At 40.1% G+C, this 17,757-nt stretch overlaps 1 protein-coding gene across 3 annotated transcripts in view; it reads right to left on the bottom strand.

Annotated features, from left to right (window-relative positions):
- The window catches only part of MYCBP2 (MYC binding protein 2), a 240,277-nt gene that overhangs the window by 151,207 nt on the left and 71,313 nt on the right, over window positions 1-17,757 (bottom strand). For all 3 annotated transcript variants that reach the window (XM_063425851.1, XM_063425848.1, XM_063425854.1), the window contains exons 19-20: window positions 16,049-16,156; window positions 4,968-5,087 (exon numbers count right to left, since the gene is read on the bottom strand). In XM_063425851.1, coding sequence (XP_063281921.1) covers window positions 4,968-5,087; window positions 16,049-16,156 — 228 coding nt within the window. The remainder of the gene's footprint in view (window positions 1-4,967; window positions 5,088-16,048; window positions 16,157-17,757) is intronic.

Below are 17,757 nucleotides of genomic sequence, written 5' to 3'. Positions count from 1 at the left end.
TGCTGATGTCACTGTCTTGTTATCAGCTCTCAAACATTCACTAGAGGTGGTGGGAGATATAAACAGGGAAACTGCACTACATATTTTCATTTTAACTATATAAACAAAAAGACCACTTATGATTTGAATCCAAAATAAATTTTGTCTACTCACATATAAACAAGAGTTTAAATTTAAAAGAATCATAACTCAAATATTAAAGCTGCTGCAGAGAAGAATCACCTTAGTTTGTTTACGAATACAGCAAGTGTCTGATATATATATATATATATATATATATATATATTATATATACACATACATACACAAAGATTGATGAGAGTTGCACTCCAGCTATCCAAACGTGTCTGCCCGGTGCTCGGCTACACAAATGTATACTGTATCAAAAAAAGCCAGCACTCAGGGACTTTTGTAATTAATAAAAAGTAAAAACCTTTTATTCCGAAATGTCTATGGGTCGACGTTTCAGTCCACCGTTGTAGACTTTCATCAGGATGTCCTGATGAAAGTCCACAACGGTGGACTGAAACGTCCATCTGAGGCTCTCTGCAGTACAAGGCTAAATAGGGACCTAGTGCAACCATCCCCCCATGTTTCCTATATATATTTGGGAGTCTAGCCAACTCCTTGGTTTTGCACCCCTCCCTGTTACAGGTGCCTCATCTCAGGTCCCTATTTAGCCTTGTACTGCAGAGAGCCTCAGATGGAATTGTTTCCCAAGTAAGTGGTTAATCTCATAAGAGCAGACATTAGACTGTGAGAGTAGGACCTGCCAAAGATGGGGTACATTGACGTTGTGGCAGGCTTATGCAATGTATGATCATATAATGTAACTAAATCCCCATTTTTTTGCCTAGATTAGGTGTTTTTAAAAAAACTTTTACAAACTAATAAAATCTGTCAACATTGAAGTTGCTGTTTAGTGGATAGGAGAGTGCGCTGGATCTTGTGTATTGTTTATTGTATAATATGGCCCCCAGCAGCACCCCATTTAAGCATGTTTAGGTGAGTGCAACCATCCCCCCATGTTTCCTATATATATTTGGGAGTCTAGCCAACTCCTTGGTTTTGCACCCCTCCCTGTTACAGGTGCCTCATCTCAGGTCTCTATTTAGCCTTGTACTGCAGAGAACCTCAGATGGAATTTTTTCCCAAGTAAGTGGTTAATCTCATAAGAGCAGACATTAGACTGTGAGAGTAGGACCTGCCAAAGATGGGGTACATTGACGTTGTGGCAGGCTTATGCAATGTATGATCATATAATGTAACTAAATCCCCATTTTTTTGCCTAGATTAGGTGTTTTTAAAAAAAACTTTTACAAACTAATAAAATCTGTCAACATTGAAGTTGCTGTTTAGTGGATAGGAGAGTGTGCTGGATCTTGTGTATTGTTTATTGTATAATATGGCCCCCAGCAGCACCCCATTTAAGCATGTTTAGGTGAGTGCAACCATCCCCCCATGTTACACACACACACACACAAACAAATAAATGTAATTTTTTTTTTTTTTTTTTTTTTTTTTTTTTTAAAAGGAGATAACTTTAGCCCCTTAAGGACACAGCTTCAGAAGCTTGTCTTACCCTTAAGGACAAAAGGCGTTTTTGCATTTTTTGCCGTTTGTGTTCAAATGCAATTTGCATCTCTGTCATTTATTGCACCAACACATACTATATACCGTTTTTTAGAGGGCAAACCGGGCTTTAATTTGATGTCGCATATACATAGGTACATTCTCAATGAAAAATGACAAATAATGAAGGGGAAAATTAAATAAATTATTATTTTTTTTTTAAGCAGTTTTGGCAAGAATAGTGTGTGCATAATATGTCTAGCTTAGAAAAAGTAATTCAAAATAAATTCATTTGTGTGTCTTGGTTTATAGAGTTCATCATATGTATAGGATTTCAGCTTATTTTGAAAGTTACAGGTCACAAAATACAAAAATGTAAATTTGCTAAAAATTTAGAAGTTGGTATGTTTGTCCTTAGTAGCCATTACAGAAAAAAAAAATTGCCACACAAAGTATATATTTATAGAAATTAGACATCGGCTATTTACCTAAGGTTAGTTTGACACTTTATACGTAGCCATTTCATCGCCAATCTCTGCTAAATATTGGAGTAAGAGAGTTTCTCCCCCCCCTTTATTTTTGCATATACAGATTTAACAAGGTTTTTGTAATGTGTATTCCGTAAAGCTGGTGTGTGCTATTCCTGCACAGAACCCCATATTGTGTTCAGCTACATCTGCTGAGTATAGCGATACCCCCATTGTATGCCTTTGGCACTATTCTGTGAAGCTACAATGCCATATAAGAGACTAGGCTATTTCAGTTTCTATAGTTAGAATTTTCGTAGATGGATTTGACAGGTTTACGTCTCATTTTATTATAGCAGTGTGACTGTTCAAATAACCCCACAACGGGCTTTCATTTGCTAAAGCAGACACCCCAGTGTATCTTATATGGTGTATATTGTGCCTTAACTGGTCACCATTTATTCACCAATCTATGTCCATGTTTATGGTGCGGGGGAAACATTTTTTATGGAATTTTTACATATATGTAAACATTTTTACATCTCTTACACTTGATATCTACCACTGTTATTAAAACAAACCAAATTGTGCTAAGTTACATCTTCTGAGTAAAACAATATGCACACTATATGACCTAGACACTATTTTGTGAAGTTACAGTGCTGTAAAAGAGACGTGACAAGTTCAGGTTTTTAAATGCGAATTTTCATGGAGGGTTTTGATGCGTTCGTGTCCCACTTTGGAGAACTTGAGCAAGCTACATATTTCAACTACCCCATAAAGGCATACCATTTCTTAAAAAAAAGACATCCAAGGGTATTTAAAAAGGCATATTTCGAACCTTAGTGTGGGATAATTTTTCCGCTAGCTTGTACCAAGTGTAGTGCCTTTTTGACACACAAAGTGAGTTTGCACAGTATATTTTGCAAACCTTATACGTGCTACAACTGTATAATACTTCATATGTTGCTCAGCTATGTTGTCGGAGTACAGCAATACCCCCATATATACCTTTGCCAGATATCTGTGGACATTGAAGGAGCACATTTGAGACAGTCATTCCAGTTTTTTTTTTTCAACTTTGAATTTTTACGCTGTGTACATGTTCCATTTTGAAATAGTTTAGCTGGTTGGTTATTCAAACTTCCCCACAAACACATACTATTTATTAAAGAATACACCCGGAGTAATTCAAAAGGCAAAATTTGAACTTTAGCGTGGGATCATTTTTTCTCTAGTTTGTTCCAGGTGTAGTGGTAATGAGCATTTTTAAATGTATTTTACCTTTTTAAACTTTTTACTTTTTAAAACTTTGTTTTGCTTATTAAATTTTGTAAACTTTCTCAATTTTTTTTTTTAAACACATTTAACATTTTTATAAACTTTTATTTTTACCGTTAACCCCTAACTAGCAGTAAGCAGCACTAACAGTAAATTCCCCAATTTCCCATAACTCCCACCCACCTCAGCTAGCAAAATAAATAATTGAAAAATATTTAAATTAATTAAATAAATTGAGCCCCTGAGGGGTTAAAAAAAACCACAAACAAACAAACAGGATCACAGTATAATACTTTGATCACTGTACGTAGTGATCAACTGGCAGGGAAGGGGTTAATTTTGAATAGGACTGTGTAAAGGGGGGGGGTGGGATTTTACGTTAACCCCTACCTTGCCTAACACGTAATTCCCCACTAAATTCCACCCACCCACCCCAGCTAGCTAAATATATAATTTTAATATATTTAAATTAATAAAATAAATGTAACCCCTGAGGGTTACAAAAAATAAAAGTTGACCCTCACGGGTTAAAAATTTAAATAAAAAAAAAAAAAAAAATCAGATCACAGTAAATGTAGTCTCTGCCAATTGATCAATTGGCAGGGAAGGGGTTAATTTTTATTTAACATAGAAACATAGAATGTGAGGCAGATAAGAACCATTCGGCCCATCTAGTCTGTCCAATTTTCTAAGTACTTTGTTTCTGGCCTTATCTTATAGTTAGGATAGCCTTATGCCTATCCCACGCAGGCTTACACTCCTTTACTGTGTTAACCTCTACCACTTCAGCTGGAAGGCTATTCCATGCATCCACTACCCTCTCAGTAAAGTAATACTTCCTGATATTATTTTTAAACCTTTGTCCCTCTAATTTAAGACTATGTCCTCTTGTTGTGGTAGTTTTTCTTCTTTTACATATGGTCTCTTCCTTTACTGTGTCGATTCCCTTTATGTATTTAAATGTTTCTATCATATCCCCCCTGTCTCATCTTTCCTCCAAGCTATACATTTTAAGATCCTTTAACCTTTCCTGGTAAGTTTTATCCTGCAAGCCATGAACCAGTTTAGTAGCCCTTCTCTGAACTCTCTCTAGGGTATCAATATCCTTCTGAAGATACGGTCTCCAGTACTGCGTACAATACTCCAAGTGAGGTCTCACCAGTGTTCTGTACAATGGCATAAGCACTTCCCTCTTTCTACTGCTAATGCCTCTCCCTATACAACCAAGCATTCTGCTATACAACCAAGCATTGGTTGTATGACTCCCGGGAAACTGTACAATCAACCCATTTAAAATGGGTAAAGGGGGGTGGGATTTTAAACTAACTATATTTATTATTATTTATATTGTACTAAATGTACATCAAATATTAACCCCCCAGCCACAAACTATGTCCTCCTCATGCCAAAATGCATTGTGTTTCATCCCACCAATGAGGCTGGGAAATTTTAAATTTTTAAGAAAGGAAAAGGTGGACTTCAGCAAAATGGGCAGTCGTCTTCAGTTTATTTGATTTGTTTGAAGAAACATCTAAGAAAATAGTTTGTTTTTTTACAGAAACCATACACCCCATAGGGCCAACATGATTCACTCATGACATTACCATATATCAGGGTGCTACAACGATCCATATAATTATACTTTACCTGAATGGTGGAATCCACAGCTGACTTGGACAGCCCGAAGTTCACAATCAAAGCGAACAGAACCAGGAGGGTAAGTAGTGATTTTGCTTGCATCCTTCTCTCCTTGTTCTCTGCCCTCATCTGCAAATAAAACATAATCTGAATGTGAAATAACTACTAACTTGTGGGGGTGGATAAAAGGATGTAATTTGTTCTTCGGCATGATCTTTACGGTTTTTACTTTTCACAAACAAGACAGAGAAAAATCAGATTGTTTAAAATTTAAGTATATACAGCAGACGTGTTCTTACAGGCTTTGGTGACAACCCAGTGCATAGACACCTCAAACCTACTATGGTTAAATCAGAGTTATCATAAAAAGGTGAGGCCTGGATTACCCTGTCCTAAGTATAATAATCAGAATGACAAAAAAAAGTGTTCATTAGTAAACCTGTACATCATTTGTGCTTTTTATCTACATTGTTTGCAATTTTCAAGCAATAATCACTAGAACGGAACACATTTTATATGGTTATATCAGTTACCAGTTGTTAAAGCAGGGGTGCCTGGGAAACAAAATTGAAGTTTTCATTTAACCAAATTTTGATAGGCTGCAGCTAAAAATTAAAAATTACACTGGGAGGAAAAAATAAATAAAAATCAAAAATAAAAAAAAAGTCATGATAAAGTGAGATAAGTTACAGGATCTCTCAGTAAGCCACATGAACAGTGGCTGGAAAAGGATGCATGGTGAGGTCATGCAAGGTAAGTGAAGTTAGAGGTACTCCGTTAAGAAACGCACTACAGTATCAGAATTTGGAGATTTCAATTTAAGGTACAGTTTAGGTATTGAGATAAACATGTGATTCAATACATTTACTGTTGCATGTGTTTATGGTTCGGGAATTAGAAATACATTTTAAGTTAATGTTCGGCTAAATCTTTCACTAAATATTTACCTAACCTTAACCCTAATTTCCAGTGGTGTAGCGTAATTCCAAACCAAAGTAACTCAGACATTACTTACCATCTAAAACAATCATCCCTCTTCAGCCAACGTGCATGAAGGTGCCCAAGAGATCAGTTAAAGCGTCACTGTCATGCCGAACTTACCTTTCTTTAATCGATTCCTCTTCTCTCCACCTGTCAGGATCTGTTCATTTAATTTCATCCTATCTTCTCAAGTTTTCTTTAAAACATAAGAGAAAGTAGGGACTACTTGTCTTATGGAGGTTTCCTACGCCTGACCATCTATGACCAGCGGAGGAGCAAAGTGTGCTTCATTTCCGGTGGTCAGAGAAATCTTCCCAGAATTCTCACCTTTCCTCCCTGTTCGCGCGATGCTTCCTGTCAGTATTGCCGAACGTCCTGTCATTTAGACAGAACGCCGTCAAAACTGCCGAATTGCATCCTAACAGAATGAGAACAGTTTCTCCATACGTGTTAGGACTCAATTCGGAACTTTGTTCGTATTGGAATTTCATTCATATGAATGAAACTCCGATCCTATTCGGGCCGCGGCTTTATCTTGCAGATTCTTAGTAGATAAAACTCCCTAATTCCCACGGTGGCTGCTCCAAAAACAAAAAAAAAAGTACCCCCCCTATTGTCCTCCTCCCCCCCCCCCAGCCCGAGCAGCGGGTGGGGGCCATAAATGACAATAAGAGAGGGGGGGGGGCGCTACTGTCCTCACTCTCCCTGAGGGTGGGTGGGGGCCCTATTGTCGTCGTCCCCAGCTCTGAGCAGTGGGTGGGGGCCATAAATAACAATAAGGCAAGGGGGGGGGGGTGGGGTGGGCAGGTGAGTGCCATAAAGGAAAATGAGGGGGAGGGGAAACCTATTGTCCCATCATATTGTCCCCCATAGAGAGAGGGAGGACATTGGGGGCTTAGGAAGTGGCAGGGAGCACTGCTCCCTGCCGCTTCTATTTTTACATTTTACAAGGAAGGAGCTGCGAGCCGGTAGTTCCCTCCTTGTAGTAAACTGAGCGAAAAAACGAACACTGATCTTTAGTGTTTGTTTATCTGACATTTCTATTCATTCATTCATTCATGACGAATGAATAGATGAAATTCCCATTCGCATGCCCAAGTGTTTAACTGGGCATGTGCTGGAATTTCATAGTGCTATTTAGTGTGGGCAGATGACATGTCCCACAGGGACTTCATCTCCCCACACAAAGATGGCGGCGCCCTGAACATAGGTCCAGGCTTAGGGGCATTTGGGTGTGTTAGATCTAGTGGACTCGGAGAGGGGGGGGGGGGTGTTTAAAAAAAAAAAAAAAAAAAAAAAAAAACTGGATTCAGCCATGACAGTGCCGTTTTAACCGACTTCAGAAGAACACTGGAAACAGACTGTAAATTATCCTACCCTGAATCATGTCTCACCAATAGTAGCAAAAGTGACAAAAGTTACATTGTTATTTGCTGTTTTATGTTTCCATTTTGCATGTTTCCATATGATTTATATGACCGATCTGATTCAAGTCATTGTCATGCAGCTTAATGTAGTTTTTCCTGATGTGTCTAGTATATCCTTGCAGGCTTTATAAAGTAAACACTGCTTTTTCAGAGAAAATACCGTATTTAAATTGCTGTCTAGTAACACCTCCAGGGGCAGTCACTCAGACGGCCGTTAGAGGTGCTTCGTGGTTAGTGCTAAACACGTTCAGAGCATGGAGATGCTTAATGTTCCTCATAGAGATACTGATTGACAGCACATGCAAAATGGCTTCCCAATTCTTTCCCATTAATTGGCTAAGATCATCAAATTTAATGATCTCAGCCAAAGAGGTGGAGGCCAATAGTGACAAGACCCATTAGGCAGTGAAAATAAGGAGAGTTTTACACAATTTTAATAGTGACAAGGGAGGGCCGTGGGCCTAAAACAACTTCTTGATTCTGTGCAGGAAGTGAAGCGGGGAAGACCACAGATGCCAATTATGTTTTTCTCTTATTTTCTAAAATTAACTTCCTTAAAAAAATAATCTATTTTCATTCAAAACTGCATGAAAGAATTATTATAATAAAAAAGTGTTTTGTGGTGACCGCTTTCCATTAATATCCCGAATTATATTGCAACATGGAGACTGGAAGTCAAATTGCTCACTTATCCTGTAAAGTAAACAAAAGTTAATTTTAAAACAGACTTTAAAGACACATTTGGGGGAAATTCTCTAAAAAGGGAGGAATGACAGTGAAGCCAGATTTTTGGAATTCAGTTGCCAGGTATACAAGTAAAGTGTATTGTAAAAAATGCATAGGTTTAGTTTACAGAATAGATCACAGATAAAGCATTGGGTTATAATAATAAATGCACCAGCCACTAAAAGCTGAATTACAAATTAGAGTTGCCTTTTTTTTTAAAATCCATTTTCACTGAGATTTTAGAAAAATGTGTTGGTTCGCTGAACATCTAGAAGTGATCTGTAAATTAATTTGATAATCACCAGCAATTATAAAATATTTCACGACAAATTAGAGAGCTCAGATATGAAAGCCAAATCGATAAAATGTATGGTATGGCTATAATGGACACCCAAAATTGGAAAACTTTGATATTACTAATATGGAATATGTTGCCCACATCCTTGCAATATAACCACTTAGACAGGATGTAGTGGTTATGCCGTTTCATCTGCCACTTTAAAGGGGAATAATCACTTCTTTGGAATTTAAATCACTGAACAGAATATTGAAAATCGCCTATAACATAACACTTTTTTGGTCATGAGATGATCCATTTCCTTTTAAATTTATATCACAAATTTACCAAACATCACAATCCAGTTCAGACATGGCAAACATTGCAACTGAAGAGGGGAAATAGGAAGATTGTGTAATTTCTCCTTTTCTCTGTATGCTTTCTCTATGCTGACTGCCAGGTGCTTTTAACAATGATTGACCGGGAACTAAGATGGGTGTGCTCAGAGGACGGTGTTAATTTTTTAATGTAATTTCATTTTGAACACCTCTCAAACACTTGTTAAATATGGAGGACAAGTAAACATTTAATTGAACATCCTGGGAAATAAAATAAAAAATAAATCAAGAAGGGAGGTGTGGGGGGGAGAAGATGATTCGGTCTGTCGGTCACAGAATTGACATTTGCAGTATGGAACAGAGTTCAGGGCTTCCAAAGTCACGTGCGCTGGGGGTGTAACTAGAATCGAGCAAAGAAGTACATATATCTCAGTATGTGCAGCATTTCTCTAAAAGCAGAAGTGGTCGGATTAGCTATAAATTTATGGAAACCTAAAAATTGCAATAAAGTACAGTTACACAATATAAAACATTTTCATCTATTCATTTACCTTTTGGTATAATAGTGCAAGGAAACATTTTATTTTAAACAATATCCCTTTTATGGCAGTACTTTATACAGGGTCTGAAATAGTATATAGGTTAAAAAAAATTATATATATATATATATATATATATATATATATCTCACTTACTAGGTGTGACAAAAATAACACTAAAAAAGTCAAATACCATCTGCTTGTTGCCATTTGTAGAGAATCATACGAACATACTAAGCAAACAGAGTAGTTGAAATAACATGAAATCCCTTTTTTTCTAGTCCATAAACTAAAGCCATTCATTTACTTACACGAGACAGGATAAACTAACTATAGAGAAAGAGGCATGCAGGCCTGTGTCCAATCTGTTAAATTGGGATTTAAAAACAGAGGAAAGGGGGCGCAGCAAGCAACTGAGCTGTACAGACACCATCTCAGACAGCTCCGGCCGACCGTTCCCAATCTCGCCCATATCTGCACCCACTCACACAATATGACATCCTAAGACCCTCCAATAGAAGCAGGAACCGATTGATGCCGAACAGATGAATGCCAGTCTTTCTTCCCAATAAAGCGACCAAGCAAAAACGCAGGCCTCCCGGACTTGGGGACCCTCCTCGGTGGAGTTTGTGTACTGTGAGCCTACATACCTGGCCCGACCACAGCCAGAATCAGAAACACCAGCCCAGATGCCTGCAATGGGGCGCTGCTCCCAAAAACCAAATACTGACCACCGAGACATTGGAGCCATGCTCCAGAAACAAGTGCGGCCCAAGATGGCACCCTCGGAGAATATCCCTGCCACCTCCTTTGACACCTTACCTGAGCACCGTGACTCACAAGAGCGGGCCGACAATCAACACGCAAACCAGCACCCACAGGGACTTCAGAGAATTCTAGTCCCACGACAAAGCATGATCTGAAGATCCTACTACAGGACTTCTTCCACAAGCTACTTGCAGCAGAACTCACAGTGCTAAGGTAAGATATGCAAAACACCACTGACAGAGTGCGAGCAACTGAAGAGGACATTATAGACATCAATGTTGGTTTCTCCAATGTACAAATTGAGTAACAACAGCTTCCCAAATCACACCAAGCACTCTCCCTACAGCTGACCTCCCTAGAAGACTGGTACAGACGCAACAACATCAAAATCCATGGCATTCCGGCCACTGTCTCACCCGACGAACTGCCACAATATGTGAGACGGCTGTTGGAGAGTATCTTGCCCCCAGCTGTGGCAAAGAAAATCACTACTGCCGGCGTGTACAGAATCACTGACCCTACCAGGTCCTCACCCAATATGGACCGTGATGTCATTCTGCGCTGCATCACATCCCAAGACAAGGGACATATCATGGCAGCACTGAGGGGCTAAACGCTATCATTTGAACAATCACACTTGACCTTTTACCAGGACCTGACTAGAACAACCCTGCAATGGTGCAAGTCACTTGCACCTGTCACACAACAGCTACGAGCGGCTGGCTTGACATACCGATGGGGAGCACTGGGAACCCTCTTAGGGACCCATAACGGAATAACCCCCATACTCACCTCTCTGGCAGAGGCACAATCACTCCTCTCATCACTGGGACTGGCAACAATACCACACGACCCAACGACGACCACTACGTTCGGGTCCTGGAACCCCTTCACCGTCACACCATTCGTCCCAAGAGCTAGAGCTGACAATCGCCCAGCCACCACAATACAACTAGGTACAGTGCTGGCTTTTCTGAATCTAATCGAGAGAAGCCGGGAAAATGCCGCTGAAGTTCTTGCATTTGTTTATGTTATTTCTCCTAATCTATGCTTTGTTCCTACCTATGTTTAAACTATCTGAATAATTACCCACAAACCTTTATTGGGGCACGTTATACGAGCTAAAGAGTATGGCTCTCAGCTGACACACCTCCCCACTCACCCCTCTCCACCCCCTCAGCACCCTAACGATGCAAAGTACTTAGACAAGCCTAAACACATAGAACCATCCAGATTAAAACCTCCAGAGTCACCCTATGTTATATGTTATCTCTGAACACTTTGCACTATTCCTCCTCAGTGATTTAAGTAATACCCATACACTATCTGGTTCACATGCGATCTGAATAACTGCCACACCTCCCAATAGTGAGTTAAATTTTTCGGTCATCTCTCCTATATCCTAACAGAGTTTTAACGCTTGAATTTATGCCAATCCTTTTAAATTATCCCACAACGTATCAATGTTTACGAATGTAACACTGGCTTACGCGCACCCACCTCTTGATGTACGTTGTTTAAACAAATCTATAATAAAAATTGTGCTATTCCTCAGTGTCACATAATTGTCTACATTGCTGTTGTGGCAATGTCAGTATATTTGTATTACCTCTTTGGAACAGAAAAATAAAGTATTTAAAAAAAAAATACATAAAAAAAACAGGGGGGAAAATAGACAATCTTATTGGTTTAAATTAAAGATTTCCTAGTGCATTTCATAAATCATTCATATTCTTCAGGAGCCAGTTTAGCTCTGATCCCTAGTTAGTAAAAAATTGTACAATTAGGGACACATTTCTAAAGGGCCTGTCTGGACTGTGTCTTCAGAAAGACAGAGGAAAAGGAAATACTGGGCCTTTTCAGAAAGTGGCCTGATGAACATAAAATAAAGACATGAGCTGCTAAAGCAGGTAACATTTGAGGGATAGAGTGGACCACAGTCCTGTAGACAGCTCGCAGTTTATTTAGAAACAAGCCTGTGGAATCTTCAGCAAAATTATGGGTGCCCAGTAGCATCATGCTTTTTAGCAGTCCAGTTTGTTAATGTTTGAGTGTCCACTTCCAATTTTGTCATACCACCAATTCGAGTATTTTTAGATACTTATAAATGAAAACATCTAAATGACTAAAAACCATATTAATCAAATTAGAGAAGCATAGATACATGGCTAGAAGATCTTTCTTTGTGTCAATGACATCTTGTTGCCTATTGTTTTGTAGTAAAGGCAATGAAGTGAAGCATGATTATCGAGACTGTTACTATTGACCAATACCCAGAGACCTGGGAATCAGTGTTCTGTGTAGTAGTTTAGCTGTTCCTAGACTTGCATTCTTCTAAGAAAAGATCCTTGGTATTTTTTGTTTACACAATCTCAGCGTCTCTATACAATCAGTACTTTGGGTTTTGTCTGTTTTGGTAGACATTCACTTGTGTTCTTATATTCCTGAACACCTGTCCCTGTACTGCTGGGATTAGCGACTCAGTGATGTGTGTTAATTATTTTATTATTTGTTTAGCGCCAGCAAATTCCGTAGCGCTGTACAATTATTCTAGCAATTTTAAACTACTGGACTTGCCCATCTGCCCTTGACAAAAAGTAAAAAAATAAATCCATACTTCAGGTTAGTAGCTGAGAGTAACTTTTAGATTATTATAATAATATTTTTTTTTCTAATTCTTTATTTTGGTGTGCAAAAAAAAAAAACAGACGGCTGGTAATGTCACAACAGCAGATACTGGCAATTCCAAACAACAGCGTGGCGTGAGATAAGACTGCACAATTTTACAATAAACACACTTGCAAGAAACACTGCATTTTTATAGATGGATAATATTCAAAAAATAAAAACAAAAAACAAAACACTGTAGTCACTATGCCTGCTGACGGTTCTAAGACATGGAGTAGTGCCAATATGGGCACAGATTAAATGTAGTTAGCATTTGTTAGACACTAAAAAAAAAATATATCATGAGAGGAAGAAATACTCTGGTCTAGGCTGGGGCTGGATTACTGTTTAGCTTGTTAGACATAAGGTTATGCAAGAACATATAGAAAAAAATGCTTGTATATAGAACCAAATAACTTACTGCTTACAAAATAGACATGTAGATCTGCCCATAATATTGGCGTTAAAAAAATTGCAATTTTTTTAAAATTGCTTATTTGTTGTTGTTTCGGTCATCAAAGTACCGTATATACTAGAGTATAAGCAGACCCGAATATAAGCCGAGGCCCCTAATTTTACCCCAAAAAACTGGGAAAAACGTATTGACTCGAGTATAAGACTAGGGTGGAAAATGCAGCAGCTACTGGTAAATTTCTAAATAAAATTAGATCCTAAAAAAGTTATATTAACTGAATATTTATTTACAGTGTGTATATAATGAATGCAGTGTGTATATGAATGCTGTGTGTGTATGCAGTGTGTATATAATGGAGTGCAGTGTGTATATAATGAATGCAGTGTGTATATGAATGCTGTGTGTGTATATAATGAATGGAGTGCAGTGTGTATATATGAGTGCAGTGTGTGTATGAGTGCAGTGTGTATGCAGTGTGTATATAATGAATGCAGTGTGTGAGTGCAGTGTGTATATAATGAATGCAGTGTGTGAGTGCAGTGTGTATATAATGAATGCAGTGTGAATGTATGGGTGCAGTGTGTATGTATGGGTGCAGTGTGTATGTATGGGTGCAGTGTGTATGTATGGGTGCAGTGTGTATGTATGGGTGCAGTGTGTATGTATGGGTGCAGTGTGTGTGTTTGAATGCAGTGTGTATGAATGCAGTGTGTATATGAATGCAGTGTGTATATGAGTGCAGTGTGTATATAATGAATGCAGTGCAGTGTGTGAGTGCAGTGTGTATGTATGAATGCAGTGTGTATATAATGAATGCAGTGCAGTGTGTGTGTGAATGCAGTGTGTATGTATGAGTGCAGTGCAGTGTGTGCATGAGTGTGTGTATGAATGCAGTGTGTGAGAGTGCAGTGTGTGTGTGTGTGTATGTGTGTGTGAGTGCAGAGCATTGGTGGGGGTGGGCATTTTATTAATTATTATTATTTAATTATTATTGTAATATATATATTTTTTCATGTTGTTATTTTTTTATTATTTTTTTTTTTTTTTATTATTATTTTTTTATTTCTTTTTTCGTCCCCCCTCCCTGCTTGTTAGCTGGCCAGGGAGGGGGGCTCTCACTCCCTGGTGGTCCAGTGGATGGGCTGTAGGAGGGGGCTGTCAGGAAGCTGTAACTTACCTTCACCGCAGCTCCTGTCAGCTCCCTTCTCTCTGCTCCGTCCGTGCAGCTCACAGGTCAGCTCCCTCTGCAACTCTCGCGGCCGCGCGGAGCGTTGCCACGGTAACCCGTGGCAATGCTCTGACCCCGCGGCTCTCGCGAGAGTTGCAGAGGAAGCTGACCTGGGAGCTGCACGGACGGAGGCGAGAGAAGGGAGCGGACAGGAGCTGCGGTGAAGGTAAGTTACAGCTTCCTGACAGCCCCCGGTCCTTGTCTGTATTATGGCAATGAAAATTGCCATAATACAGACAACTGACTCGAGTATAAGACGAGTGAGTGTTTTTCAGCACAAAAAATGTGCTGAAAAACTCGTCTTATACTCGAGTATATACGGTAGATCACAAAACAGTTATCGCACCTTAAACAAAAATATAGTATTAATGAATTTTTTTTAAAGATTATAAGCACAAACCAGAATTTACAGACGTAATTCTACTGTAATTAAAGAACAATAAATAGAGAGTCAGGAATTCATACACTTATTCCTGATACCAGTTTTAAATTGTTTAGGGTAACAGTCCCCTCTCTGATCTTAGTAAAAAGGTATTTTTAATCTTTTTTTTTTTTTTTTTTTTACCCCCATGCCGCAACAGTCTCGCCGCAATTGGCCCTGCCTCCATGGTTGAGATCAATCTTTATTATCTCAGCCAACCCAATGTTTCTCCATAGGAAAGCATTGTGAGATTATTGTGCATGCATGGCAAAATGCCTCACTGCGTCAAACAGCATCTCCTCATAGAGATGCATTGAGGTGCTAAACATTCCCTATAAAGATACATTGGCGCAAGTAACAGATCACTGCTCTGCAAAATGAAAGATATCACACTGTGTTCTATTAAGGCAGAACACAACAAGTCCAGGGTGCCAAGTTGCATGGCAAAACAAAAATGACACCTGGCATGTAACATTTGTCTCCCCATCTTGTCATGGGAAAGATCAAAAGACCTATTCTGACACACAAACACACTTGCTAATTTAATTATTCACCCTTTTCTACCTCCTGCTGCTCACCTTCATAGGCAGTGAACAGGAGAGGCCTGCAACTGTTCTGTGTCCCTTATGTTAGTAAGAGAGCAGGCAGTCTCTGCCTGATGCTGAAACAGTCTGCTTTACCCAGTCTCTCTGGATGAGAGAGTGACTTGAACGATACATTAAAGTATGTATGTGAGTGGATGGTTATGTGTGTGTCCGAGATTATGTGACTAGTTTGCTGCTTGTGTGTATGAGTGTGTGTAATGGGTATGCCAGAGAGTGCTACTAGAGATGTGTGTGAGAGAACATCTTAAGGTGTGTGCGGGAAAGACTATGGCAAACAAAGTCTTAAAATGTTGCCTGGCTCCTAATGAAACCACTAATTTGCCGATCCCTACCGTTGAAGACATGCATATTTTATTAACATGCACCAACGTCATAAAATAAATGGGTACATCTAAATGTAGATAGATTATGACTGCAGAGAAAATGTGATGACTTTATATAACACATTATTAAATTCAGACATTCATGCCCGTTTTGAAATTGAATGTTTTCAGTTTTCCAATCATCCAAGCATATTTTAACAATCCAAATACACTCTCTTTTATAGGTGCATCTTACTGAACTAAAATTACAGAAAGTGATGCAAAAAAAAGAATAGATGTTAATCCAGAATGCCCTACGTTTAACAACAAAAAAAATAGGGTAGGAGGCTAAGTGCACATCACCCTCAGCCAGGGATGGTAAAGAAAGCTAAATACCTTTTTTCTTGTCCCGCTTATGCTTTAGCTGTGCTGGAAGTGATCTTAGTCTGGCTAGAGCCTGCTCTCGGTGTTTCATAATATTAGGACCAGGAAATACAAAGGGGCCTGGGGAGAGACATTTTGCACATGCATGGGAAAGCTCACAAATGAAAAACACAGGATTAAAAAATAAAGAACAGAACAAAAATTTAAAAATGCATGACAGAGCGATTTTTAACAAATGGCAAATTATACTTTTGGAAAGCATCTACAGATAGCAAGTGATGTAAATACTGGGTAAAAAAAAAAAAAAAAAAAAATAATGAAAAAAATATTTACACATTCCTCCACTCTCTTAACTACTTAATTACAGAGTATTTTTTTTTTTTTTTTTTTTTTTAAATGTAACAAAGCAATCTGGGCTTCCATTATATACATAGCTTTCAGTACTGCCTTAGCTAGAAAAGCAAAGAGCAAAATAGTACTCACAGATGTGTTTTATCTACTTGAGGAACACATCTAATGTGTCAAACGTTATGAAAAAAAGAGAGAGATAGTACCAGAAATGTGCAGAGTACTTTTATTGAGAACTCTGTCTCAATCGAAAATAGTTGAAACAAGAACTGCAGATTTACATTTGTTTTATAAAGTTTCTGCAGTACATTAAAGGGACACTATAGTCACCTGAACAACTTCAGCTTAATGAGGTTGTTTAGGTGAGTGCTACAGCTACCCGGAGCCTTTTTCTTGTAAGCACTGTATTTTCTGAGAAAATGCAGTGTTTACATTGGAAGCTTGGAACACCTCTTGTTGCAGTCAATCAGACGGCCACCAGAGGGACTTCCGAGTTCAGAGGCCCTAAAAAGGCCTCTCGTCCGATGCATTCTGGGTGAATGCATCAGACGGGCTATCAGCACACAAAGCACTGTGAACGCGCTTTGTGTGCTGACAGCCTGTCAGCACTGCTGTGGGCGTGGCTTCAGCTGACAGCTGAAGCCCGAACCCACAGGGATGCTGTCTGGCCACAAAAGTGGTTGAAGGGGGGGGGGGGGAACGGACCGACTCTCCTCCCCCCCCCCCCCGGCCCCCACCCCTGAGCGGTGAGTGGGGGCCCTAAAAATAAGGGTGGCACATACTGCCCCCCCGGCCCCCACCCCTGTGCGGCCGGTGGGGGCACTAAAATTATCAATAAGGGGGGACCTATTGTCCTCCCCCGGCCCCCACCCCTGTGCGGCGGGTGGGGGCCCTAAAATTAACAATAAGGGGGGGGGGGCCTACTGCCCCCCCCCCCGGCCCCCACCCCTGAGCGGTGGGTGGGGGCCCTAAGATTCACAATAGGGGGGGGACCTACTGTCCCCCCCCGGCCCCCACCCCTGTGCGGCGGGTGGGGGCCCTAAAATTCACAATAAGGGGGGGGACCTACTGCCCCCCCCCCGGCCCCCACCCCTGAGCGGTGGGTGGGGGCCCTAAAATTCACAATAGGGGGGGGACCTACTGTCCCCCCCCGGCCCCCACCCCTGAGCGGTGGGTGGGGGCCCTAAAATTCACAATAGGGGGGGGACCTACTGTCCCCCCCGGCCCCCACCCCTGTGCGGCGGGTGGGGGCCCTAAAATTCACAATAAGGGGGGGGACCTACTGCCCCCCCCCGGCCCCCACCCCTGAGCGGTGGGTGGGGGCCCTAAATACAAAGGGGGTGGGGACCCTAGTTAACCCTCTCCCCACCCCC

This window comes from Pelobates fuscus, chromosome 1 (genome assembly GCF_036172605.1).
Source record: "Pelobates fuscus isolate aPelFus1 chromosome 1, aPelFus1.pri, whole genome shotgun sequence".
Classification (NCBI taxonomy): Eukaryota; Metazoa; Chordata; class Amphibia; order Anura; family Pelobatidae; genus Pelobates; species Pelobates fuscus.
The sequence above is the reverse complement of the archived record's forward strand: the minus strand, read 5'-3'. Positions and strand labels throughout refer to the sequence as shown.